General features: G+C 35.1%; 1 protein-coding gene across 1 annotated transcript in view; it reads right to left on the bottom strand.

The window, feature by feature from the left end:
* Window positions 1-4484: 4484 nt before the first annotated feature.
* Window positions 4485-27165, bottom strand: part of LOC126883255 (protein O-mannosyl-transferase 2) — a 169343-nt gene continuing 146662 nt past the window's right edge. Inside the window, exons 13-15 of the mRNA XM_050648550.1 lie at window positions 26657-26807; window positions 22002-22142; window positions 4485-6778 (exon numbers count right to left, since the gene is read on the bottom strand). Coding sequence (XP_050504507.1) covers window positions 6561-6778; window positions 22002-22142; window positions 26657-26807 — 510 coding nt within the window. The 3' untranslated portion in view covers window positions 4485-6560. The remainder of the gene's footprint in view (window positions 6779-22001; window positions 22143-26656; window positions 26808-27165) is intronic.

Raw genomic sequence — 27165 nt, 5'->3', positions numbered from 1 at the left:
TCGCATTTGTCAACTTGGATTTTTAGTCGGGCTTCTCTTAATCGTTGGAATACTTTTGTGAGATTTACTATGTGTTCCTGTAGTGATGTTGAGTATACTATTACGTCATCCATATAGACGAGACATATTTCTCCTTGAAGTCCCTTCAATACGTTGTCCATCATACGTTGGAACGTGGACGGAGCGTTCTTAAGTCCAAATGGCATTCTTAAATATTCATAGTGTCCATTTTCCACATTAAATGCTGTTTTGGGAATGTCTTCTTCAGCCATCTCGATTTGATGAAATCCGCTCGCTAAGTCGAGGGTCGTAAAATATTGACATCTTCCCAATTTGTCCAAAATATCGCTAATGTGAGGAATTCTGTATCGGTCGTCAATTGTCTTCTCGTTGACCTTTCTATAATCTACCACTATCCTCCACTTTATTTTACCGGATGAATCTGGTTTCTTTGCCACGATCCAAATGGGCGAGGACCATGGCGATTGGCTTGGTCGAATGATCCCTTGCTCTAACATTGAAGAGATTTGTTTCTTTACTTCTTCTTTGTGCACATACGGATACCGGTATGATTTCGTATATACAGGCTCTTCATCCTTGGTTCTGATGTGGTGTTTAACTTCGTTAGTAAAGCGAGAGGAGTGTCTGGTTGGTGGAATATATCGGAGAATTCTCGGCATAGCTGGCGAACTTGATCCTCTTCTTCTTCGTTAAGATGTTCGGTTTTAATTAAGTCGTCGATATCTTGTCTGTAGTCTGGTTCGGAGGTTGTTTCCATGGAATATACATGGAAATCTTGAATGTCTATTTCCTGGCTTTCGAGTGGTTCCATAAGAGAAAGGTGAATGAGTTCTGACGTGAAGTTGGCAATTTCGGTCCAGGCGAGGTGGTTCTCGGCGTTAGTAAGGGCTTCTCGTACTACGACGCCTTGTACTTTTTGAGTTGGAATAATGATGGTTCCTTTTTCTTCTTTGACTGGAATTTTGACTTGGCTAATTGAATTTGGTTCCAAATGGATGGAATAAAATTGTGTTTTGTTTGTTTCATAATATTTGATAGGGATTGTAGAATCTTTTGTAACTAGAAGTGATTTAGGAAAGTTTAATTGGGCTTCGAAGAGTTTTAGATTGTCGAGGCCAATAAGACCATCGAAAGTTTTGTGAAACTTGAAGAGATAAAATTTCATTTTGGTGTCAGAATTAAATTCTAAAAATGAAGGAATTTCAGCACAATATTTTTGGGAATAATTTTGAAAAATTGATGTGACGACGAAGGGTTCGTGTTTTATATAATTTGGAAAATATGAAGAAGCTATTTCTGGATTAAGAAATGACTTTGTGGATCCTGTATCGATTAAAAGTCGTAAAGAAGGCTCAGAAATTAGCTCCTTCTTGTCGGGAAATGAATGTAGTGAGTAATCATTGTAGTCGGCATTCTCTTCTTGCTCATCTCCGTGGCATTGTATATTGTAAAGTTCTTCTACGGTGAATTTTGGTTGTGCTCGGTAATTTGGTGTAAATTTTTGACGGCCTCCGGTTGTGGTTTCTGATATTCCACTCATAGGTGTTGGTCTAGGCTGCTTTGGCTGTCCGGTTTTGGGTGCCCATACATTTGACTGGTTCTGGGTCCTGAATGCTGGAGGGTTTGAATTTTGTCTAAATTGGTTGAAGTTTTGTTGTCGATGTGGTTGAAACTGATTCTGTGGGTAGAATTGCCTAATTGGTTGCTGCCATTGCGGAGGTGCAAAATTTTGCTGTTGATAAAATGGTTTTTGGACAGGTAAAGGCATTTGCTGTCTCTGAGGTCGGCGTTCTTGATAATTTTCGCTTCTTCCTGATGTTGAAGGTTGACTTATTTGATTTTTTTGAAGATATCTAACATTATTTTCTTCCTGTACGTATTGTATCGCCGTAGCTAAACTTCCTGGTCTCATTGCTCTGATAACAGAGCCCATTGGTTCTCGTAGGTTGTTGACGGAAAAATTCCTGTTTGCTTCTTTTAATGTCGGCATTTACAGTATATAATTCTAAGTAATTGTTGATACAGCTTAAAAGTCCCATTATTTTTTCGTAAAAATGCATGATAGATTCTGTTGTTCCTTGTCTTAAATTTACTAGGTCTCTTGTAAGCGAATTTTCGTCTCTTTGGTCTCCAAAATTTTGAATTAATGCATTTTTTATTTCGTCAAAAGTTTCGCATCCATATACAGATATAACTTCTTTGGCTCTACCTGTTAATTTACTTATAATACCATGAAGCAAAAATTTATTTTGGATATTAGCTGCATTTAGTCTATCATAATAATGGTTTAGAAGTATTGTAGAAACTTTAATAAATTCATGTAATTCATTTGGGTTTCCGTCGAAATTTGGAAGAATACATAAATTTTTCACGTCAAATTGTGGAACTGCCATATTTAAAAAAAATTTTCAATATATATATAGTCAATAGTCAAATACGTATAGTAATTTCAAATATATCAATCTTAAACTGCTTATTATTTATCTATTAATCTCTAGTGTTTATTAATATATAGTATTTATTAAGCTATTCAAATTTTCCTTTAAATAAATTTCTAAATCTGGCTCTAAAGTCAATCTAAGGACTTAGAGGAGATATTTCTAAATTATTTTAATCTTTCTATTAATTTATTCAAATCTTTGTTTTTATCTTCTTAATCTAGCTCTGATTCAATCTAAGGACTCAGAGGAGTCTGATTTAATAATATCTCTTTCAAAAATTAATCTTCTTAATTCTAAGTAATAATAAAAATCGCTTACAGGATAAAGACGATGCCGATGTGCATTCCTTTGCTCCTGAAGGCTCCTAACTTCTATTTCTAACTGCTAATTCCCTTGGGTGAACTCTGCAACGGTTTCCCTGGGGCTTGTTCTTGGAACAGTGGACAAACACTTAAAAGTGACGAGGATCTGTAAAGACTCTTCCACTATCCTACTGACTGCGCCAATTATGAATGTTCTTTGGAAAAAAACTTTTTTAAAAATTTGAACTTCACAATTAAAACTTTTATTTCGACAAACAAAGATTTTAGATACAACTCAATAATTTAAAATCAGACTTTACTTTAACATTTAAATTAGAAATCCACTAGGAAGAATTTCCTGTAGCTGGCTGTATACCATTAATTACAAGTAAAATTTAATAAAAAATTTTGGTCTTGGTAAAAGGTATATTATTTTAAAAAGCCCTATAGGGCTACAAACATCGAACAGAACGTTTTCGCTCTAAAAAGAGCATCATCAGTGTTGCAAGAACATGGTGAGCCAACCAAAAATACGAAGGTCAAAGCCTTTCAAAAATGGACTAAAAGTCACATCAAAATGCTAACATAGCAAATTCCAAAGGATGGATATAATCCCTAAGGATATGGCCCTAGGATAACATATGACTCCCACACGTTGTAAGTGGGTCAAAGGTAACAAATTAGGTCATTATGTTACAAGAGCTGACAGGCAACTCATAGAGTTGCCTGTCAGCTCTTGTAACATAATGACCTAATTTGTTACCTTTGACCCACTTACAACGTGTGGGAGTCATATGTTATCCTAGGGCCATATCCTTAGGGATTATATCCATCCTTTGGAATTTGCTATGTTAGCATTTTGATGTGACTTTTAGTCCATTTTTGAAAGGCTTTGACCTTCGTATTTTTTGGTTGGCTCACCATGTTCTTGCAACACTGATGATGCTCTTTTTAGAGCGAAAACGTTCTGTTCGATGTTTGTAGCCCTATAGGGCTTTTTAAAATAATATACCTTTTACCAAGACCAAAATTTTTTATTAAATTTTACATTTAAATTAGACTTTTATTTAGAGATTTTAATCAGACTGAAAAATATTGATTTTTACATGGTGTTTTATAATTTTATAATTGCTGATCTTGCTGTCCAATACGTCGCAATTAAGTCCAGAATGTTCAATGCTGCGACGCGGCGTAGCCTCGTGTTGATTCCACGTGGTAGAATATACTGGATGGTAGCGGTCGTTGTACTATAACTCACGTCATCCTACGTTAAGCCGTTTGGCATTTATTAATATTTAAGGGTTGCGATTTAGGGGATGTGCCAGGAAGCAGGTTGTCTATCTACTATAACTACACATAATTACTACTATATTTAATGCACATAGTCCATTGATTCACCAACCTATGCATCCTCTGTTTAAAGAATTTTTGTGGCTGTAGGTCGAAGAATTCTTTTACGGCATTTTGTATTTCTTTTTTCATTTTTAGTGGCCCAAAGATGTGAAAATCGTAGAGCGATAAATCGGAACTATATCGTTGATATTCTAATATCCAGTATTTCTTTCGTTGTAGGTTTTTTCACTTCTTCGGCGACATAAGGACGACCATTGTCGTGCAGAAGAATGACAAGCTTTTCTGGAGGTTTTGGTCATATTGCTTGATTAACCTTGTGTTAGGCTGCCCACGCAACCTTTGTTCCGAAATGAATGAAACTACTGACTAAGTGGACTGTATTATATATTTTTATTACTAAGACATGTGAACTCTTTGAAGACAACAAATGGACTAACTAAAAAATGAACCTGTCGCTAATAAGCCATATTTGCACGCAGGCAGGACCGTCTCAGGACATTTCATTAAATATTGCAGCGAACATGCCGCCCCTCCTTGAAAGCACAGTCTTTCAAGATAATTAAAACTAAAGTTCCTATTATACCAACAAAACAATGTAACAATATAACCTAAAGCCAAAAATGATGTCCTAAAACAAACGAAAGTTTCTCTTTCCCCTATGTCTAATTATCCATCGGTAACACGTGGGGCCGCGTAGCGCAGGTGGTAGTGTGCTTGCCTCGCATGCCGGTGGTCCGGAGTTCAAATCCTACCGCCGGCAAGAACAACTAGATATTTTTAAAAATGTCTATAGGCCCCAGGTCGACTCAGCCTGAATAAAATGAGTACCTTGGGGAAAACCAGGGGTAATAATAGGCGGTTGAAGCGTAGCACTGGTCCTGTTACCTTCCTTGTATACCGTAGGCCCTAGATATAGCAGACTACCCTGCTATACTCCCAAAGCCGCGTGCGGTATAAAACGGGAGACTATTATATTAACACGCAAATTTTTGCCACCGCACGTTTAATGAAGTGTCCATTATTCGTTTTAAGCGTCACTACCCGCAAAATACCGTCTTTTCGAGGATGCACCTCCATTACCCTTGCCAAAGACCATTTCATGGGTGGTTACTATTTACTTTCCTCCAAAATTACTATTTGCCCGGGTTTAATCTGGTCAGATAAAGAACGCCATTTATTTCTTTCTTGCAAATTAGCCAGATAACCCTTGGACCATTGACTCCAAAAATGTTGCATCATCTGCGTTACCAATTGAAACCTTTGAATACGGCCCGTATTCAGATGTAGAATGTTCTCTTGCGGTAACGCCACCAATGGACAACCAATCAAAAAATGCCCAGGAGTGAGAACTTTAAAATCAGTAGGATCCTCAGAAAGAGGGGTCAAAGGACGGGAATTTAAGCAGGCCTCATTCTGCGTAATTACCGTATTCAATTCATCATAGGTGAGACTAGTGTCCCCAACAACCCTTTTCAAATGATACTTTGCCGATTTTACAGCTGCCTCCCATAAACCACTGAAATGTGGAGAATACTTTGGTATAAAATGCCAGTTAATAGACAATTCAGAAAAGTATCTAGCAAACGCACATTCATTTACCCTATCCCGTAAAAATTAAATAAACCCTGAAGGTGGTTGTTAGCCCCTACAAAGTTACTACCATTATCCGAATATATATCCCGTGGTAAACCCCTTCTGGATATAATTCTTTTAAAACAATTCAAAAATCCCTGAGTAGTTAAGTCATTGACCAACTCCAAATGCAAAAAAATCCAAAAGCCTTGGTCACCAGACAAACAAAAATACACAAATACCCCTTAATAATATTTTGCCCTCTAAGATTATGAGCCCTTATATGAAACGGACCTGCATAGTCAACGCCACGCCGTTCAAAAGGTTTACTAGGAGTTATGCGACTAGCCGGTAAATTTCCCATTTTTTGTTTAAGATCGGGCTTTGCCCGAAAACACGTTATGCACTTACGTAATATATCCCGTACCACGCTCCTACCCAAGTAACACGCTCCTACGTAAGTTAATCTTACAATATTTAATAACATTTGCGCACCCGCATTCAAATTCCGATAGTGTTCGTTTTGTATTATGAGTCTTGTTAACTTATGTGATTTCGACAGTATAATCGGATGCTTTTGGTCGTACCCTACCTCAGCATTCTGTATTCTTCCTCCTACCCTTATTATACCCGAATCATCCAAGAATGGATTTAAACATATTATTTTACTTGAATTCAAAACACCTTTCTTAAAGTTTCATTATACAGGTTTTCGTTAATATGCACTATAAGTTCCGTAAACTCCATGAGCGAGGGTCCTTCATGGTTTAAAAAACATGTCACCATGACTTTGCCCGCAGAAGGTAGAAATATCCTGACCAAAGATATGTTTCAATTGAACAATCTTATACTAAGTAAACTAATTTATTTTTTAAAACTCCCAACTCTCTATCCATCTTAGTCCAGCCATAGTAGAGTTCGGTTCATTTGATGACGGACCTACCATTCCATAGGCAAGAGGAGCAAACAGATAGAAACTGTAAGTAGCTGTTGACAATATAATTCCCAGAAGCATTTGGTAAATTATTTTTGAATATGATGTTGGAAAATAGCTTGGGATTTCTTCTAGTAAATAATCAATCAGTATACCTAAAACAAAAGAAATGAAAAATGTCAATTAGTAGAAATTCAGCCGAATTTTTTTCCTACTGCTAACACCGGTTGACCTGACACATATACCTAATATAATTCTGGAGCTACTTTCTTATAGTATTTTTATGTTATTCACCATTTTTAATGTGAATTAACTGAAATTATTTAGACGAGCGGAACACCCCCAAAAAAACGCTTATTTCTCGAGATACTAACCACGGAGAGGTGAATGTCCAATTTTAGTCATACTGTATCATTTTGATGGTGCTGAAAACGAAAATGAGGTTTATTTTGAATTACATGTGGGGGAACATTGTCAAAATCGCAATTTTACCCTAAAAATAAAAAAAAAATAAAATCACGTTTTTTGCGTTTACCTCGCTACTACTCTGTTTCATTTTAATATTTTTTTCTGAAATTTTTACAATATATAGCTCTCTAACATTTCTGAAGACAAACGGTACCTGCTTTAAGCTTTAATTATTATTCTGATAAAGGTTATGCATTTTTCAAAGGAAAGGGTGCGGATTTGTGCATTGCAAAGTTTACTCGCAAAAGTTGTGTGACGAAGTTTAAAATTTAGCTTCTTAATCACCTTTATGTTAAAATAGAGAGTACAAATAAGTTTTTTGGTAAGTTTTAGATCAAAATGTTTTATAGAAAAAAAAAATAGTGCAACTTTTAATGTCGACATTAGAAATCCCCAATATAACGTTTATTTTTCAAGATACTGACCAGGGGTAGTAAATGACTAATTTTGGTCTTAGACTTAGATTATGTTTTTGACCGTGATGAAAACGAAAATGAAATTTATTTTAAATTTTAGGTGGGAGATTTATTGTCAAAATTGCAATTGTACCCTAAAAATAAAAAAAAAATGAAATCACGTTTTTTTGCGTTTAGCTCGCTACAACTCTGGTCCGTTTTACTATTTTTTTTTTAAAGTTTGTACACTATTTATCGCTCACTTTTTTGAAGACAATGGTTTCTGCTTTAAGCTTTTAGTCTTATTCTAGTAAAAGTTATGAATCTTTTAAAGTACAAGGTGCAGATTCGTGAATTGCAAAGTTTAATCGCAAAATTTGACTGACAAAATTTTAAATTTAGATTTTAAATTGAATTCTTTTTAAAACATGAGTACAAAGAAGTTTTCTGGAAAGTTTTGGATCAACATGTTTTATAGAAAACAAATGATGCAACGTTTGAATGATGATTTGACAATGTTCCCTCACATAAAATTAAAAATAAACCTCTTTTTCATTGTCAGCACCATCGAAAACATAAAATAAGACCAAAATTAGCCATCCACCGTCCATGGTCAGCATCTCGAAAAATAAGCGATATTTTGGGGATGAATAACGTCTATATTAAAAGTTGCGCCATTTTTTTTTCTATAAAACATTTGTAACTAAAACTTTCTAGAAAACTTCTTTGTACTCTATATAAAACTTCTTTTAATATAAACGTGATTAATAAGATAAATTTCAAATTTTGCCACTCAACTTTGGCGATTAAACTTTGCAATTCACCAATCTGCACCTTGTACTTTAAAAAATTCATAACTTTTACTAGAATAAGACTATAAGCTTAAAACAGATATCATTGTCTTCAAAAAAGTGAGCAACATATAGTGTACAAACTTTAGGAAACATTTTTAAAATGGACCAGAGTTGAACTGAGTTAAACGCAAAAAACGTGATTTCACTTTTTTTTATTATTAGGGTAAAATTGCGATTTTGACAATATTTCCCCACCTAAAATTTAAAATAAATTTCATTTTCGTTTTCATCACGGTCAAAAACATAATCTAAGACCAAAATTAGCCATTCACTACCCATGGCTAGTATCTCGAAAAATAAGTGTTATATTGGGGATTTCTAATGTCGATAATAAAATTTGCACTATTTTTTTTATAAAACATTTTGATCTAAAATTTTCCAGAAAACTTCTTTGTACTCTCTATTTTAACATAAACGTGATTAAAAGGCTAAATTTTAAATTTCGTCACTCAACTTTTGCGATTAAACTTTGCAATGCACAAATCCGCACCTTTTCCTTTGAAAAATTCATAACCTCTATCAGAATAAAAATTAAGGCTTGAAACAGGTACCGTTGTCTTCAGAAATGTTAGATCTATATATGTACTGTAAAAATTTCAGAAAAAAATATTAAAATGGAACAGAGTTGTAGCGAGATAAACGCAAAAAAACGTGATTTTATTTTTTTTTATTTTTGGGGTAAAATTGCGATTTTGACAATGTTCCCCGACATGAAATTCAAAATAAATCTCATTTTCGTTTTCAGCACCGTCAAAAACATACAGTATGTCTAAAATTGGCCATTCACCTCTCCGTGGTCAGTACCTGGTCATTTTGGGGGTGCCTGACGCTAGCCTATTAAAAGTACCTTTACGTTTCGTTTCTATTTCCACTTCGGAAATCGTTCTCATAATACAAATTAAATAAATTATTTTGTTTTTTGACTTGTTTTGCGTCATTCATAATAACAAAGATGATTAAGTAGAAGACTTTAAAAATATATTGCCAAAATAACTTAAACTTGAGAAAACATACTTGTCAGAAAAAATGGATAGTATGTGATTTGTCTTTAAAAAGAGAATCACACTCAATCACGGTAGTAAAATTCTCTCATTAGTTATCCCTTTATAAATCATGAGCGATTAGTCCCACATTTAGTCTACTGCCAGTAACATCAAATTTTAATTTTATATGTGAGACTTTACAGCTTTGATGAAAATTAAAAATAACGGATAATTAATGTTTTTTTAAAACTTACAAAAACAAATCAAAGGAACAGATAAGTACAATTATTTAGGTTTCGTAATATCAAAGGAAGGAACAACTGAAGAAGATATAAAAATATAGACTAGGACAAACAAGAGACAGAATACGAAAATTGAACCCGTACCGGGGGATAAGAACATCAGGACAAAAATAAAAGGAAGAATATATAACGGGGTTTTTTGTGAGACCTGTTTGTAAACACACGTTTTATAATTTACGGTCGATTTAAACAAATTACCGCTAAACAAAAGCCTTTTAATAGTTAAGTTTTACTAGTGCAGTGACATAAAATACCAAGAACAGCAACTGTGAGTAAATTTTTAATATTAACTGCATCCAGACGATTTTTGTTAGGCTGATTGAGGTTAGATATCAGATACACAAGACTGAAAAGTAATTAGCTAGTAAAAACTCGCTTAGCGAAATAAAGAATTTTTAACAACAAAAGGCAGGGTCGGCCTGGGAAAAATGTTTTGGACAATAATTATATTTAACAAAATAACTTAGCAAATTTGAATATTTTAAATAAAATGTCACAACCAACATTTACAAATCAATCTCCATCCACCAACACTCACCCAGATAATAATTTAAATAATATGAATACCTCCAACACATCTTATGCAAGCACTGTCTCAAAAAATATCTACAAGTATCCTAACAAAGACCAGGCACTTATCTTCGGCTCCATTCAGGGAGCAAAACTTCAAGATTATCTTCTCCAATTGGGACCTCTGGTAAAACCAATAAACATCATTTTCTGTAGCAGAATTTCACACAACAGAATATGTGTTTATCTAACCAATAAATCACTGGTTGATGAGTTTTTAACTAATCATGGTCAAATTGTTGTCAATAATGAAGTCATCAAAGCAAGACGTCTAATTTCACCAGCAGACAGACTAGTATTATCGAATGTAAGCCCAACGATCCCACACGAAACTCTTGTAACCTTACTGGAAAATATTGGATTAAAATTAGTTTCTCCAATAAACTTTCTTAGAATAGGTGCATCAAGTCCAGAATACCAACACATACTCAGCTTCAGAAGACAGGTGTATATCGCTCCTTCCCCAGATATTACCATACCCGAATTCTTAGAAATAACACATGATAATCTATCATATCATATCTTTTTAGCCCTAGACAGTCAACGCTGCTTCACCTGCAAATTATCGGGTCATGTTGCATCCCAATGCCCTTCGGGCAATATTAACCCACATTCCCAACAATCATCACAACCCACACATAATGTTCCAATCTCGTCAATATCTCAACCGGATGAAACATCTACTAATGACTTAAATTCCCACTCAATAAATAATATTCTACCCGAAAGTTCCTCAGTAGTAGAAAATTGTGCAAAAGTCGTCAATACTGCTTTGATCACATCCAATCTGGTAACAAATCCAGATCACACTGCTCAATCTGAAAATATCCCAACCTCGGACAAAACTACTAAGTCAACAACTTCATCCGCAACAAAACGAACAGCTGAAGATATGACCCCAGCCACTCCAGAAGAACAAATGCCACCCAATACTTCTACCTTCTCTCTTCCCCAAACAGTCGTTCAGAAAAACAAAAAACCCAAATCTAATACATCAGATCAAGAAATAGAACTTACTGAATCTATTATAAACTATATCGACTCTCATTCTCCTCACTTCATAATCAACAGCCATCAGCTTAAACAGCTCCTAGAAAATACATACGGATCGAGGGATGTTCTTAGCATTGCGGAAGACTTCACAGAAGATATTCCAAAACTAATAGATATGTTAGAAGAACTTCATCCTCACGCAAACACTAAGAAACTAAAAACTCGTGTCACAAGGCTAAAAAAGAAATTACTAAAGCAATCCCAAGATTTAAGTGATACCCAATCTGATATCTCAAATACATCTCAAGATACCCAATAAATACATTCGAGTCATTACTCCAGTGGAACTTAAATGGGTACTATACCCGTTTAAATATGCTACAGCATATCATAGCCCTCCATTCTCTGGACATATTGTGTCTACAAGAAACTCACTTCCGAGACGGAAATGTCCACAAAATGAGGGGATACAATGAATTCGTTAAAAACCGAAATGTACAAGTTGCGAGTGGCGGCGTAGCCATTTACGCCTCAAAGAATCTACAAGCAACACAAATTAGAATAAATACAAACCTAGAAGCGATAGCCGTAAAAATTAAAGCACAACTAAATTACACCATCTGCAACATATACATTCCTCCTGACCATTATTTAATTAAGGATGAACTGGAGTCTCTAGTTAATCAACTTCCAACTCCTTTCATTCTTCTAGGAGATTTTAATGCCCACAATTACTCCTGGGGTTCTCAAAAAACAGACAGAAGGGGACGAATTCTATCAAACATATTCAACACCATGAACATAAGTTTACTGAATGATGGCAGCAATACTAGATTCAATATAGCTACTGGCAATTCTTCTTGCATCGATCTTTCATTATGTAGCCCAACTATTAGTCCTTACCTTGAATGGAGAGTTATGGATGACTTACTAGGCAGTGACCACTTTCCTATAAAATTAAGGAATTCAATTATAAAAGACAAAATATCAAACGGAGATAGTATCCATCAGAAATGGAAAATAAAGAAAGCCGACTGGAGCTCTTTCTCAAAAACCATTGAGAATAACATATACAAAATTAATGAGTGGAAGGACGCAAATACAGCAGTAACTTAACTTAACGAAATAATCATAAAAGCCGCTGAATTTTCAATAGGAAAAACAAAACATATCAAGAAATTTAAACCTGTGCCTTGGTGGAATGACGAATGTGCCGAAGCAATACAAAACAGCAAATCTGCTCTAAATAGATGTAGGAGGGAGAAAACCGCAACAAGTATAATTGAATACAAAAAGCATAGGGCAAAAGCAAGATATATTACCAACAAAAGTAAAAAAGAGTCATGGAAGAAGTTCGTAGGAAGCATAAACAGAAACACTACAATATCATCGGCATGGAGGAAGATACAAGGTATTTATGGAAACAAAACTTACCATGTCATTAAAGCATTAGATTATGACGGCAAACGAATAAACCAAACAAAAGAAATAGGCGAAGCATTCGCAGACTATTATCATAAGCTTTCCATAAACAGAAATATAACTAATGATAACATTGCCCTCCCTACGGAATTCAAAGAGCTGGAAAACCTTAATTCTCTAAACAAGCCACTGACAAAAGAAGAAATGGAGGAATCTGTCTCATCACTAAAAGACAGTTCTTCTGGTCCCGATGACATCCCTCCAGTTTTTCTAAAAAATCTCCCAGAAACGGCGAAACAAATCCTGCTTAATATCTTTAATCACATGTGGAATAATAGTGACTTCCCCTTAATCTGGAATAAAGCAACAATCATCCCCATACTTAAATCTAACAAATCTTCACTCTTGACTGAATCTTACAGGCCAATCTCCCTAACCTGCTCCATGAGTAAATTGCTAGAAAAAATAATCAACAAGAGACTAATATGGTTTTTGGAAACTCACAAATTATTAATTCCCGAACAATCCGGATTTCGACCATCTAGAAGCACACTTGATAACATTATTGACCTAGAAAGTCATATTCACGAAGCATTTGCTACTAAAGATAAATGTCTAGCAATTTATTTTGACATTAATAAAGCCTTTGATTCTACATGCCATAAAATCATCCTAAATAAACTACATCACTGGGGATTGAAAGGCAATATAATAAATTTCATACGCAATTTTTTATCTCAAAGAGAATTCCAAGTCCGAATTTCTGGAACAATATCATCAACCAAGAAACAATTAAACGGCACACCACAAGGATCAATTCTCAGCCCAACTTTATTTTTAATTGCTATGAATGATGTCTTAAAAGATTTAAAGAAACCAGTTGTAGCCAGACTTTACGCAGATGACATGATCGTGTTTATCAAGGGAAGATGTCTTAGCACCATGGCTCAAAGCCTTCAGCAATGCATAACATCCTTCGAACGTTGGTCTATAATGTCTGGGTACAATTTCTCCCCAAACAAAACAAATTGCATATTATTCTCAAAAAGAAACATACCAGAGCAGCATCGACCATCAATATTCCTATACAACCAGAAACTAAGCTATACTCCACACATAAATTTTCTGGGCATGATATTCGACGAACGTCTGTCGTGGAAAAATCATATTAAAACACTAACTCTTTCTTGTCAAAATGGCTTAAATTTATTAAGATGCTTAGCAAACAAGTCTTGGGGATCTGATGGTCTAATGCTGCTAAAAATATACAGAAGCCTTATTCGATCGAAAATTGATTATGGATGTATTGCATACACATCTGCTCGCCCTTCAATATTAAAATGCTTAGATACTATACACAACACCGCAATAAGAATAATTCTAGGGGCTTACAGGACAACGCCTGTAGAAAGCCTATACTGCGAACTGGGCGAACCAGCTCTATATTTCAGACGACAAATTCTTAGTTTATCCTATGCCTCCAGAATAGCATCAATACCATCAATTCCTGCTCACAAAAACACGTTCTGTAATCGTTTCAAATCAACTTTTCAACATAGCACCTCTCCACCACCCTTTTATGTTAGAATTCACCGGTATATATCAACGTTAAATCTCCAAAATTTCCCCAGAACGTGGTTAATGAATGAACACAGCATTCCTCCATGGATTATCAGAACCCCACATGTAAACACCCAATTGACGAAATATAATAAATACGATACCAATCCACGTCTTATATATCAAAATTATAAACAAATAGTCGCAAAATATAAAAATTATACCCACTTATTCACTGATTCGTCTAAGTCTTCCCAAGGTGTAGGAGCAGCAGTATACATAAACAATGAAACCAAATATTTATTTAAGCTTCCCAGCTCCTACAGCATCTTAAATGGTGAACTTTATGCCATATTACAAGCGTTGAAGCACATTTCCAATGCACAAACCAAACACTCCTTAATAATATCTGACTCACTCAATTCACTGAGACTCATAAAACAAACCTTCACGAAAAATCCTATAGTCATATTAATCAAAGAAATATTACACAGTCTGCATCAAGCAGACTCAAAAATAGTTTTTCTATGGGTTCCCTCTCATTCTGGAATCGAGGGAAATGAAAACGCTGATCGTTGGGCTTACACAGCTGCGCAATTAGCAACATTGGCAGAACAATCAATTCCAGCCGCAGATACAAAACAATTACTAAAATCAATGACTCTCAATTTATGGAGTGAAAAATGGAAAACATCCACGAGCAAGTTAAGAGACGTTAAAGAAGATACTGGTCCATGGAATCCACATACAACCAACAGATCGAACCAAGTCATCTTATCTCGTCTTCGGTTAGGACACTGTAAACTTACTCATGAGTATCTCATTACCCATACCGAAGCACCAAAATGCAGAAGGTGTAATATACCAGTATCAGTAAAACATGTGCTAACAGAATGTGATGAATTTGCCGCTTACAAACAATCTATATCTGGTTATTCAAACAATATGAAAGACATTCTTAACCTGCAAACCGACTGTAAACCTCTTTTTCAATTCCTTAATAAATGTAACCTAGCAAGTAAGATTTAATTGTACACAATTTCATACTTTTGTAAACTTATTAATTGTATTCTCGTTACCCCGCTGATGACCTTCGTGGTTAATGCGGTTATTTCTAAATAATAAAAAAAAAAGAATGTATAACACCATGACAAGAAGTATCCTGATTTATGGTTGTGAAAATTGGATAATGAATTAATAAGAAATCCAAAAATAAGATAATAGGAATATAGATGAAATTCCTAAGGACCAGCTGCAGAGTTTTTTTAACGTATGGCTTAAGTACATCTCAGAATATATTTAGATTTATGCATTATACTCAGGGGTCACCAATTAGTTTCCCTGAGGGCCCGTTTCGAAAACCTATGACACTTCCGGGGTCCGGATTTATGTTGTCTGTGTCTGACTGTTCTGATTCGGTTTCTTTGTGGATTCTTGTTAAAAAATATCCCCTATAAACAAATCAGAAGGGTGCCGGGCGAAATTTTTGGCAGAAATTGTTTAATATATTTTTTAACAAATTCAAAACATCAGCTTTTTTGCCCGCGAAAATATGTTTTTAGTATTTTTGGGTCATCTTAAATAAAAAAGATCTGTCATTTTATTAAAACTTACGAGTTTTCAAGCATCGCAAATGCATATTTTCGCATTTTTCAGATTTTAAATCGCTTATAACTCAAAAACTATCAACTTTCCGGAAATATGACAAGAGACCTTTATTGTTTATAATTACCCAAGAAACCTAAAAATACACTTTTCAAGGCAAAAAAGTAATTTTGAATTTGCTTAAAAAATTGTTTTACCCGGCACCCTTCTGATTTGTTTAAAGGGGACATTTTTGAACAGGAATCCGCACAGAAATCGAGTCAGAAACATTTTTCATACGAAAGTGGCCTCACACATTGACTAATATGGAAAGAAAAACTAATAATATCTCATTGTTTTTAGGTTACTGTATACTTTTCTGTAAGTTTTCCTGGTAAAATAAATAAAATATAAGTTAATTGTGTATTGTTTTGATGTTATCAGTATGTTTTGAAAACAGCAGTATTGTAAATTGTTACTGAGAATATTTTAAAAATTAGGAATTTATACTTTGAATGCTAATGAAGTTTTTAGACATCTTCAATTTTGTAGAAAGGAAACTGAGGAATTTAAAATAAATAATCATAGTACAAAATGCTAATTAACATGTTATCTTTTCTACATTAGTTTCAACGCAAGATGTTTGTTGCAAACTTATTAAATCTGAAAATGATTTTAATTAAATGCACTCCTAATCTGAAAAGTACTCCTACTTAAATATAGTAGAGAGGAAATGAATATAAAAAATGCACATGACAATTTTATATTACAGCTTACTTAATTTAAAAATGAATGATTAGTAAGTATAACAATAAGGGGGAAAACTCTTTACAAAATTAAATTATCAGAGAGAAAAATGACATTTTTTTATGTACAACCTGTCTGAAGTTTGGAGTGAGTTTAATGCAACTGAGTCTCATTAGGAATTTGAGATATTCATCTATTAAGTGAGATCTCTGCCGATTTTTAATAAAGTTCATTCGTGAATAAGCGGCTTCGCACACATAAGTTGAGCCAAACATAGTACACAATTTCATGGCAAAACATTTTCAAAATTGGCAAACACTAGGTATATTCTGAATTTATTGACGGTCCGCACCAAACTAGCTCACGGTCCGGATGCGGACCACGGTCCGCTAATTGGTGACCCCTGCATTATACAATGCATCACAAACAGATGTCCAGTTTTTTTATATTTGATTGACCCTTCGGTTGCCATTACAAAGTCTATAGGGTCGCCTGTGTATGCTCTGCGTGGGCAGTCCTGAACAATGTGACTGATCGTCTGTCTTGCAGCGCCGCAGTCACAAGAAGGCGAGGGAAGTTTACCCCATCTGTAGAGGGAGTCGGCGCATCTCTCACAGTTTGTTCGAATTCGATTAAGGGCTGCCCAAATCTTACGGCGACGTTCAAATTCGCTAGGATTTCCTATGATGTCCGGAAGACTATGGTAATGCGGATCTGTCTTACTTTCCCAATCTTCTCTCCATCGGGTATTTAAGTCAAAGTTGGATTTCTGGAGCGCTTGAGCAGATTGAAGAGGGGGTAACCTGGATCGGAGACGGTTTCCCAGAATATCGGGGATGTCGTTGTGGACTAGGAGCTGGCGACTGTCCATTATTTTGTTATATTCTTTAACCAATGCATGTTCGCGGCGTAGGTTGGGTGGTGCTATATTACTAAGGGTAGGTAGCCATATTGTAGGGGTGGGCTTAATTGTGCCTGTTATCATACGCATAGCACGGTTTAGTTGGGTGTCGACCAGGTGGGTGTGTCTGCTATTTAGCCACACTGGGGCACAGTATTCTGCCACCGGATATATCAGGCCAAGAGCAGAGGATCTTAAAGTTGATGCTGTGGACCCCATGTAGTGCCGCAGAGTTTCTGTATTACATTGTTGCGTGTTTTCAATTTTGCTGCTGTTTTCGTCAGGTGTTCTCTGAATGTGAGCGTTCTGTCTAGAGTAACCCCAAGGTATTTCGGGTATTTATTGTGTTTCAACAGCTTGTTATTAAAATACACTCGCAATTCTCTGTTGGTCAGCTTGTTGTTGAGATGAAAAGCTGATACTTCAGTTTTTGTAGTACTTGGCTGTAGTCTCCATTTTTTAAGGTATTCGCTGAGGATGGATAAGTCATTCGTGAGAGTGATTTCTGGCTTCTGATTGGTGGCTTGTTGCAAGGGTCCAGTCGTCAGCATATCCAAACTTTCGAAATTCGGTTTCAGGCATGTCAGCAATATAGAGGTTGAAAAGTAAAGGGGCAAGGACAGAACCTTGTGGAACGCCAATGTTAAGTTTTATCTGTCTACTCGTCTCCTTTCCCATTATAACCTGGAAGGCTCTGTTTGTCAGCATGTTGTCAATGAGGTTAATTATCTTTCTGCAGGGGATAATACGGACAAGTTTATATATTAATCTCTGTCTCCAAACAGTATCATAATATGCTACTGTTAGATATATAAATACTGTTGCTGTCTTTTGTTTCTTTTGAAAACTAGCTTCTATAACAGTTGTTAACGACAGTACTTGGTGCGTACAGCTTTGATGAGGGCGGAAGCCAGCTTGTTCAATGGGGACATTTTTTAGTATCCTGTGACTAATTCTATTGAGGAGAAGCTTTTCTAATAGTTTATATACCGTGCTGAGTAGAGCTATGGGGCGGTAGTTTTCTGGCTTATCGTTTGATTTGCCCGGTTTCGGAATTGCAATTATCTTTGTTCGCTTAAGTGAGAAAGGAATGTTACCTGACTGCAGTATATCATTAAAGAACATTGCAAGCCACTGTTTCGTGTATGCACCACTGTGTATCAAGAACTCAGGATGGATACCATCAAACCCAGGTGCTTTACCTGATTTCATTTCTTTCAGCGCATGTGTGATCTCACAAATAAGTATTCTTGCTGAATATTCGGAGTTCGTTCTGTTCATTTGTTTTAATTCCCTTAAGTCTCTTTTCACGTTGGTAGTATGTGTTCGATCTCGTGGAGCTCTGGATAGAGATACTATATGGGAGGCAACCTTGTTAGGAGACATTTTAGACTCTCTGGATTCCAGCTGGATAGCTCCTCCAATTTTCCGCAACAGGGACCATGCCTGCCGGCTTGATTTTTTGAAGTCGAGGTTTTCGACAGTCTTTATCCATTTTTGGCGTCTAGCTGTATCGATGTTGTGTAAAAGCTCGTCGGCTATTTCTCGGTCACCACTTTCGAGAAACTTCGCGTATAAGTCTTCACACGTTTCAGTCCATCCAGACTGAAACCTAGAGCTACAGAGTAACAAGAAGAGATAGAATAAAGAACATAGAGATTAAGAAAAAATGGGAATGGACATATAATAGACTACATAGAACAGAAGAGATTAACTTGGTACAGACAGCAGAGCATTTGAATAAACAGAACAACAGTGTGGAGACCGATAGGAAGAAGAAAGAGAGGCATACCCCGAAGATCTCTCAGATATGAAGTGGATGAAGCAATGGAAAGAAGAAATCTACAGGACGGGGACTGGCAAAACAGAAACAACTGGAGAGAACGATTAAGTGAAGGAATACAGTGAAAACTGGAAATTCTTAAAACATAAATATTTAGTTATATAAATAATAATAAGTTTTATTTAATACAATTTGGAGAAAAATTGCCAGTAGTATTAGAGAGACTGCTGTTGAAATACTTGGGAAAACGTCAGGAAAAAAGTTTGAGGATAAAGAGACTTGGTGGTGGTCAAACGAAGTACAAGGAAAAATAAAAGAGAAGAGAAAATTATATAAAAAGTGGCAAGAAACCAGATCCGATACAGATCTTCAAAACTATATGGTAGCGAAAAAGGAAGCGAAAGTAGCAGTAGCAAAAGCCAAAGCAGAAGCGTATTCAAACCTATACGATTAACTTGATACCAGAGAAGGCGAAACGAAGATATATAAAATATCCAAACAGAGAGCAAAGAAAGCAAAAGATTTTAATCAGATTAGATGTATCCGAGATGAAAATAATAAAATACTAGTTCACGAAAGGGATGTCAAAAAGAGATGGAGAAAGTACTTTGACAGCTTATTAAATGAAGAATTTGACAGACAGCCTGTAGAGTCAACGGAGACAGTAGCAGCAATGGTCACCAAAATAACAAACGAGGAAGTGGCTCAAGCGCTTCAAAAAATAGAGAAAGGAAAAGCGGTAGGACCCGATGATATTCCTGGAGAAGCATGAAGAGCATTGGGAGATACAGGAACAAGGTGGCTAGCAGGTCTATTTAATAGAATTATGGAAGTTGGACAAATGCCAGACGAATGGAGAAGCAGTATACTGGTACCTGTTTACAAAAACAAGGGAGATATACAACAATGTACAAACTACAAAACTGCTTAGCCACACCATAAAAATATGGGAAACAGTGATTGATAGACGGATACGTGAAGAGACCGAAATATCCGAGAATCAATTTGGCTTTATGCAGGACAGATCAACAACAGATGCAATTTTCATTATAAGGCAGTCGATGGAAAAATACAGGAGTAAAGAAACAAACGCTCATATGGTATTCATTGACCTTGAGAAAGCATATGATAGAGTTCCTCGAGAGATTCTGTGGTGGGCACTCAATAAGAAAGGAGTCCCTGGTGAGTATGTAAATGTTGTGAGGGATATGTATGAGGGAGTAACGACTAGTGTTAGGACATGTGTGGGAGAGACTGATAAATTTCATGTGAAAGTAGGATTGCACCAAGGCTCTGTGCTTAGTCCGTATTTATTCTCATTAGTTTTGGACCAGATAACAGCGAAACTACAGGGTAACATTCCATGGTGCTTAATGTATGCTGATGATGTCGTGTTAGTAGGAAATAGTGAAAGACTTAGAACAAAAACTGGAACAGTGAAGGCAAGCTCTGGAGGAAAAAGGTTTAAAACTTAGTAGGACAAAAACAGAGTATTTGGAATGTTCATTTAAAGATGGAGTTACTACAAATAAAATGGTATCTTTGGATGGTGAACTGATTGTAAAAAGCAATAGTTTTAAGTACCTGGGATCGGTATTACAGAGTAATGGAGAAATAGATGGAGATGCATGCAGTATAATTAGGGCTGGATGGATGAAGTGGAAAGAAGCGAGTGGTGTGTTGTGTGACAGGAAAATTCCAATGAAGCTGAAGGGAAAATTCTATAAAACAGCCATAAGACCGGCTATGATGTACGGAACTGAATGTTGGGCAGTGAAGAAGAAAGAGGAACAACGAATGCATGTGGCGGAAATGAGAATGCTTAGATGGATGCGTGGAGTGACAAAGAAGGATACAATTAGAAATGAGTATATTAGGGGAAGTCTAGGTGTGGCAACAATTGATGCCAAAATGAGAGAGCATAGGTTAAGATGGTTTGGTCATGTTCAACGTCGAGACGTTATTCACCCAATACGAAGAATAGCTGAAGTGCATATTCCTAGAAGGACTAGGAGAGGAAGACCAAAGAAGACCTGGGGGGAGACGATAAGGCAGGACATGTTGGTAAAGGGGATTGACATTGATATGATCCAAGATATAATTGTGTGGAGAAATGCAATTAGGGAAGCCGACCCCGCATAGGGATAAGGCAAAGAGAATGATAATAAGTTTTATATAAATTTTATGACGAATTATATTTTATTTCTTTTGGGTGTGCAGATGTTTAATGTGGTTTGTTCTTTCTACTTTTATAATTATTGTTCTTCCATTTTGTAACCGCTGTCTCAATGTTTTGTATTTTTTATAAGAATTGATTTCACTTTTGTTGCCACATTTCTCGAACTTCGAAGTTAATCCCCTTCACAGTGGGATAGAATTTCGAAAAAAGTGGCAAAAAGTCGATTTAAGAATTTCAGTAGAGTATGCATGTGAAAGAAAATTGGATTTAAATTTTATTACATTTGGCTAAATAGTTTTATTTTGACAGAGATTTGAATATAAAATCAAGTCTCAATTCAGGTGAACAACGTAAATTATTAAAATGCTATAAGTTTCAAAACTCACAACATATTTCGTAAGTTTTACTATTTATTGTTTTTTTGGTATATATTTTAAAATGTTTCTAATTATTCATAACCATTTAATATTACATAATTATTGTATCGACTAATTTGAATCTGAAACAGAAATATTCTCATCCTTGGAAAATTGTGATGTCGGAGGAAGAAGTTGAGGATTAAAACGTATTTTCATAAAATATTAATATGTAATTAAAAAAATAATAATAAAAAAAATAAATATAAAAAATCTCATACCTGTGATCATTGAACTAAATAAAAGAGCAGGAAAATAATGATGAAAGTACAGGACCCGACCCATAGCCCAAAATGGTATATAATGTAACATCCATCCTATGAACAGCCACGAACAAGCTACTAATTTCTTTTTATGGGTGTCTAGAAAAATAAAATAAAATACACAAGAATATACTACAGTGACGAGTGCGTTAACAACGCTAATACGTTGTGAAATAAAAAGAGATGAAACTTGTAGAGGTGGGAAATTATCGATAGAAACCTATAAATTTACATTACATTACATTACCACCATAGATAGTTTCCCACCTTTAGACGTTTGCTTGAGAGCCAGTTGACTTCAGTCATAATTATAGGTATAACATTAACATTTTAAAGAATTGACAGAGCACTTAGAAGTAATAGAATGAGTGAGTTTAAAAGCAAGGTTGTCCATAAATAAATAAAAAACAAAGATTATGATTAATGATCAGATTATTTTGCTTTAATTTTTAAAATATTTTTATTTAAAAACTAATTTCAAAATTAAACAGACACAGTTTTCCCATTCCCTCAGGACAAAAATATTCAGCTACTATCCTGCCATGTTTTGATGTTTATTTATGTATCAGCTTCGAAGAATTGTGGCGTCACGAGCAGCGGCCATCTTGGCGTGTCGTCGGGAGTCAAATGTCAAAGTATCCTCAAGTAGCTACGTTAAAAAATGACTAATAATCAAACTGTTTTTATTTACATTGGGTTTCTTGTCTTCAATAAGTTTTTACTTTATGCGAGATTTAAGAAATGTTAATGTCATGTTAACGTCATACGTATAATTTTATGACTGAAGTCAACTAGCCCTCAAGCTAACGTCTTAAGGTGGGAACTAACTATCGATAGTGGCAATGTAATGTAAATTTATAGGTTTCTATGGATAATTTCCCACCTCCACTATTTAGAGTTTCATCTCATTTTATTTCACAACGTTTTGGTTTCCATCTTTTGAGTTATTTTGCCGGTTATTAGCGCATTCATCACTGTATATATTTTTATAAATTATTTCCAGAATGTGATTCGTGCAGGTATGTCTTTTTTTACGAATTTTTAAAGTTTATATTTCTATTATGTATCCAAATTCCAACAAATATTAATGAGCATGTTTTGTCATTAAGGGGATGGGCACTAATTTTTTTTTTTAGTAGTTTCGGCTTCAATGCTATATGGGATTCATTTTTTTCGAATCCTGAGAAAACTAATAAGTATTTTTGAAAAATTTAAACGCAGAATGAAAGATTACGTTCTTACCGAGGGCCGAAAGTCCCTGAAAACTTCTGTAATGTTTATTTCAATAAGTTACAGGGGTGAAAAATTAAGAGAAAATGTAGTGTGATTTTTAATTTCAAATATCTCATTCAAAAGAAACTTTTTATTTATTCTAAGGGACTTTCGGCCCTCGATAATAATTTAGTCTTTCATTCTGCGTTTAAATTTTTTAAAATATTTATTAGTTTTTTCAGGATTCAAAAAAAATGGACACCATGTCCGTGGTAATATTTTCCAAATCGAACATTCGCTATCTTCGTCATACAACGCACTGAGTCGAATAGAATATGGTGACAAGACAGTGACAATTTTAAATATTTGACATGGCATCGGGAATATTTTGAGTTGTTGATTAAATAATATTGATAGTGTATTTGATAAAGGATTGATTTAAGACGTGAACTTAATAAAAGGTTACTTATTGTTTATTATTTATGGAAGATCCAAGAAGAGAATAGAGCGGGATAAATTCTGTGATCCAAGTATTTTGCTGTTAAAGATGTTCAAAATTGTAGCGTTCCATAGTAACAATATATTATTAAAAGATCACTTTATCACTTTTCCTCTTTTCTCGATTGAGTATTAGTTTTTGTTGTATAGTATACAAATTTTTACAATCACTGAATACATAGTTAGTGAAAAAATTATCATATTAGTTAACTGAATTAATGATGCAATTATATAAGTAACAGTTATCCAAGAACATTCAAAAGGCATCTCTTTAAAGTTAATGACATTTGTCAAGTAATGTTTACATATCCATACCAGTGAGAATTTTACTACACGTAATTTGCCGTTTAAAGACAGAAAAGTAGGGATAGCCGTAAAATATTTGCGCCCATGACCTTAATATAATATGGCTCAATGTTGACACTGCGTAAGATGTGTCTATGACCTTCGACTGAGAGAAGAAAACGGAAATAAGTAACTGTAATCTATTGACGATAATCTATAAAATAACAGAAATCCATTAAGAGGAAACAGTAGCGATCAACAGGTAGCAAAAACGCGTTCCAAGATTGCGGCTGTAATTTTGAATATTTTTTCGAGATATTTGGCACACGTATTCGTAATATAATAAAGAATGGCGGTACAGAGCCCAATTTAAAAAATATATTAATATGTGGAAATTACTCTGTAATTAAATACAATATTAAAAAAACGAGCCTGTACCGCCATTAAGAAGAGCAAAAAAATACACTTTCTTCAAATAAACTTTTTTATCCGATGCCCAGATTTTGTGTCATTTTGGAACTACTAAATTTTTTTATTTCATTAGTAGTTCCAAAATGACACAAAATCTAGGCATCGGATAAAAAAGTTTATTTGAAGAAAGTGTATTTTTTTGTTCTTCTTAATGGCGGTACAGGCTCGTTTTTTTAATATTGTATTTAATTACAGAGTAATTTCCACATATTAATATATTTTTCAAATTGGGCTCTGTACCGCCATTCTTTATTATATTACGAATACGTGTGCCAAATATCTCGAAAAAATATTCAAAATTACAGCCGCAATCTTGGAACGCGTTTTAGCTACCTGTTGATCGCTACTGTTTCACCTTAACGATCTCTGTGAACGAAGGATAACCAACCAGGGATAGGTGAGTGAAACGTATCACGAAAGTATTCCGAAACCTTCCGAACCCCATTAATTTTGCGAGCTGAGCGAAATCGACGAATCCCGATCCCCTTCAGCGGCTATGCGCGTTGAGCGTAGCAATCATTACGTATGTTGCCTTCTAGCACCCTGAGCTAGGTACCTCATGTCTTTATGCACTTATTTCGCGTTGAGAAATAAATGCGACTCCTAATTCCCTCGATCATCGGTTACTATTCATGTATCAAATATCGTCACACTAACCCGAGATTTATGAAAGTCCTATTTGGGGATTATAATTATATTTCTTCTTATTAACGTACCCTATCAAGTCCCCTTGACGTTGGCGATTAACATGGCGAAACTGTCTCTGTCTCGAGCTATTCTAAATAGGTGTTCTGCTTTCTTTATTCCTGTCCATTCCCGGATATTCTTCAACCAAGAGGCCTGCTTTCTACCAATTCCTCTGCGTCCTTCGATTTTACCCATCATAATAAGTTGAAGAATATTATACCGGTCTCCCCTTACTACGTGTCCAAAATAGGCCATCTTTCTATATTTGATGTTATCAAGCAGTTCGCGGGCAGCATTTGCTCTCTTAAGGACTGCCACATTTGTCGCATAGCCGTCGATGGTATCTTCAGTATACGTCTGTGCAGCCATATTTCAAAGGCCTCCAAACGATTAATGGTGGATATTTTTAATGTCCATGTTTCGACACCATACAAGAGGACTGACCAAATGTAACATTTAATCATGCGCTTCCGAAGTTGAAGGTGTAAGTTATCATTACAGAAGAATGACCTCATTTTTAAAAATGTCGTGCGGGCTATCTCGATTCTACATTTTATCTCTTTATCTGGAACTAGTTGTTTAGTAATATGGCAACCAAGATATTTAAAACTGGGTACTCTTTGAATTGTGTGACCATCAACATATAACCGTGAATCTTGATGGGCCACACGGCTAAATACCATGTATTTTGTTTTTGAACAGTTTATGTTTAGGCCAAACTCTCTTCCCACTGTGTCAATGGCATTTAAAAGGTGTTGTAATCTATTCATATCATCACTTAAAATAACTGTATCGTCTGCATATCTGAATGTATTTATCAGAATTCCATTAACTTTCACACCCCATTCCAAATTATGCAGCGTTTCCTTAAATATTCTATATGAATATAAATTGAATACCAGTGGGGACAGTATACAACCCTGTCTGACACCTCTTTGTATTTTGTATATTTCTGTTGATTTTCCATTTATGCAAGCTGTCGCTGTTTAACGCCAGTATATTTTTTCTATGATTCGTACATCTTGACTATCAACTCCTTTATCCTTTAATATTTTAATTAATTTGTTATGTTGTACTCGATCAAAGACCTTCTCATAGTCAATAAATAGAACAAAGACGTCTTTCCTTTGATCTCGACATTTTTGCAATAATACATTTAGTGCAAAGAGTGCGTCCCGGGTTCCCAGTCCATTTCTGAAGCCAAATTGTGTTTCATCCTGGTCTTCTTCACATTGATCTCTGATTCTACTGTGGATGATACGTAGAAAGATTTTCAAAGTAATTATAAGATTTTCATAATTATATTTAAATAACGAATTTAACAAGTAATTAACGATAATTATGTTTTCTTTTGTATGTTTGGTTGTCTCTGGTTGTGGTGGTATTTTGTCTTCGACTGATGTTGTTACCCGAGATTATCACAGCTTAAATAATAAGAATATCTTATACTGTAAACTTACCATCGGAAGATTTGATGTAACCTCTTTCTAATTTGATAGCATTTAGTCCAAAAACAATCACAAATACTGCAATAAATACTAAATTTCCCCACCATATTACAGGATTTCCTAAAAGATATATTCTGTATTGGGTTCCAGAAAAAAATTGGCCCTAAAAATAGTGACATATAGAGAATAAAGGATAGAATAATATATAGAGAATTAAATATTTGGAAATATAAAGATACACTTCGATATACCAGTTCCAAAGAGTAACAAGTCTGAATCTTAGTGGTTTGGAGTTAAGTATGTGCTTCAATAACCAATATTTACGAGTTCCAAAGGATAGCAACTCTATAGGCTTGTTCCAACACAACGAGAAACCGTCCATGTAATGATCACCGTCCTGCGCAATACCATGGAACGTATTATTTCGTTCCCATGGAACCCATGAAACGTTAATTATCTAGTAACGTGATCGTTACATGACGGTTTTTCGTTGTGCTGGAACAAACCCTATAATGTTCTGT

Source organism: Diabrotica virgifera, chromosome 4, assembly GCF_917563875.1.
Source record: "Diabrotica virgifera virgifera chromosome 4, PGI_DIABVI_V3a".
Taxonomy (NCBI): domain Eukaryota; kingdom Metazoa; phylum Arthropoda; class Insecta; order Coleoptera; family Chrysomelidae; genus Diabrotica; species Diabrotica virgifera.
Note: the sequence above shows the minus strand (reverse complement) of the source record. Positions and strands in the feature narration are given on the sequence as shown.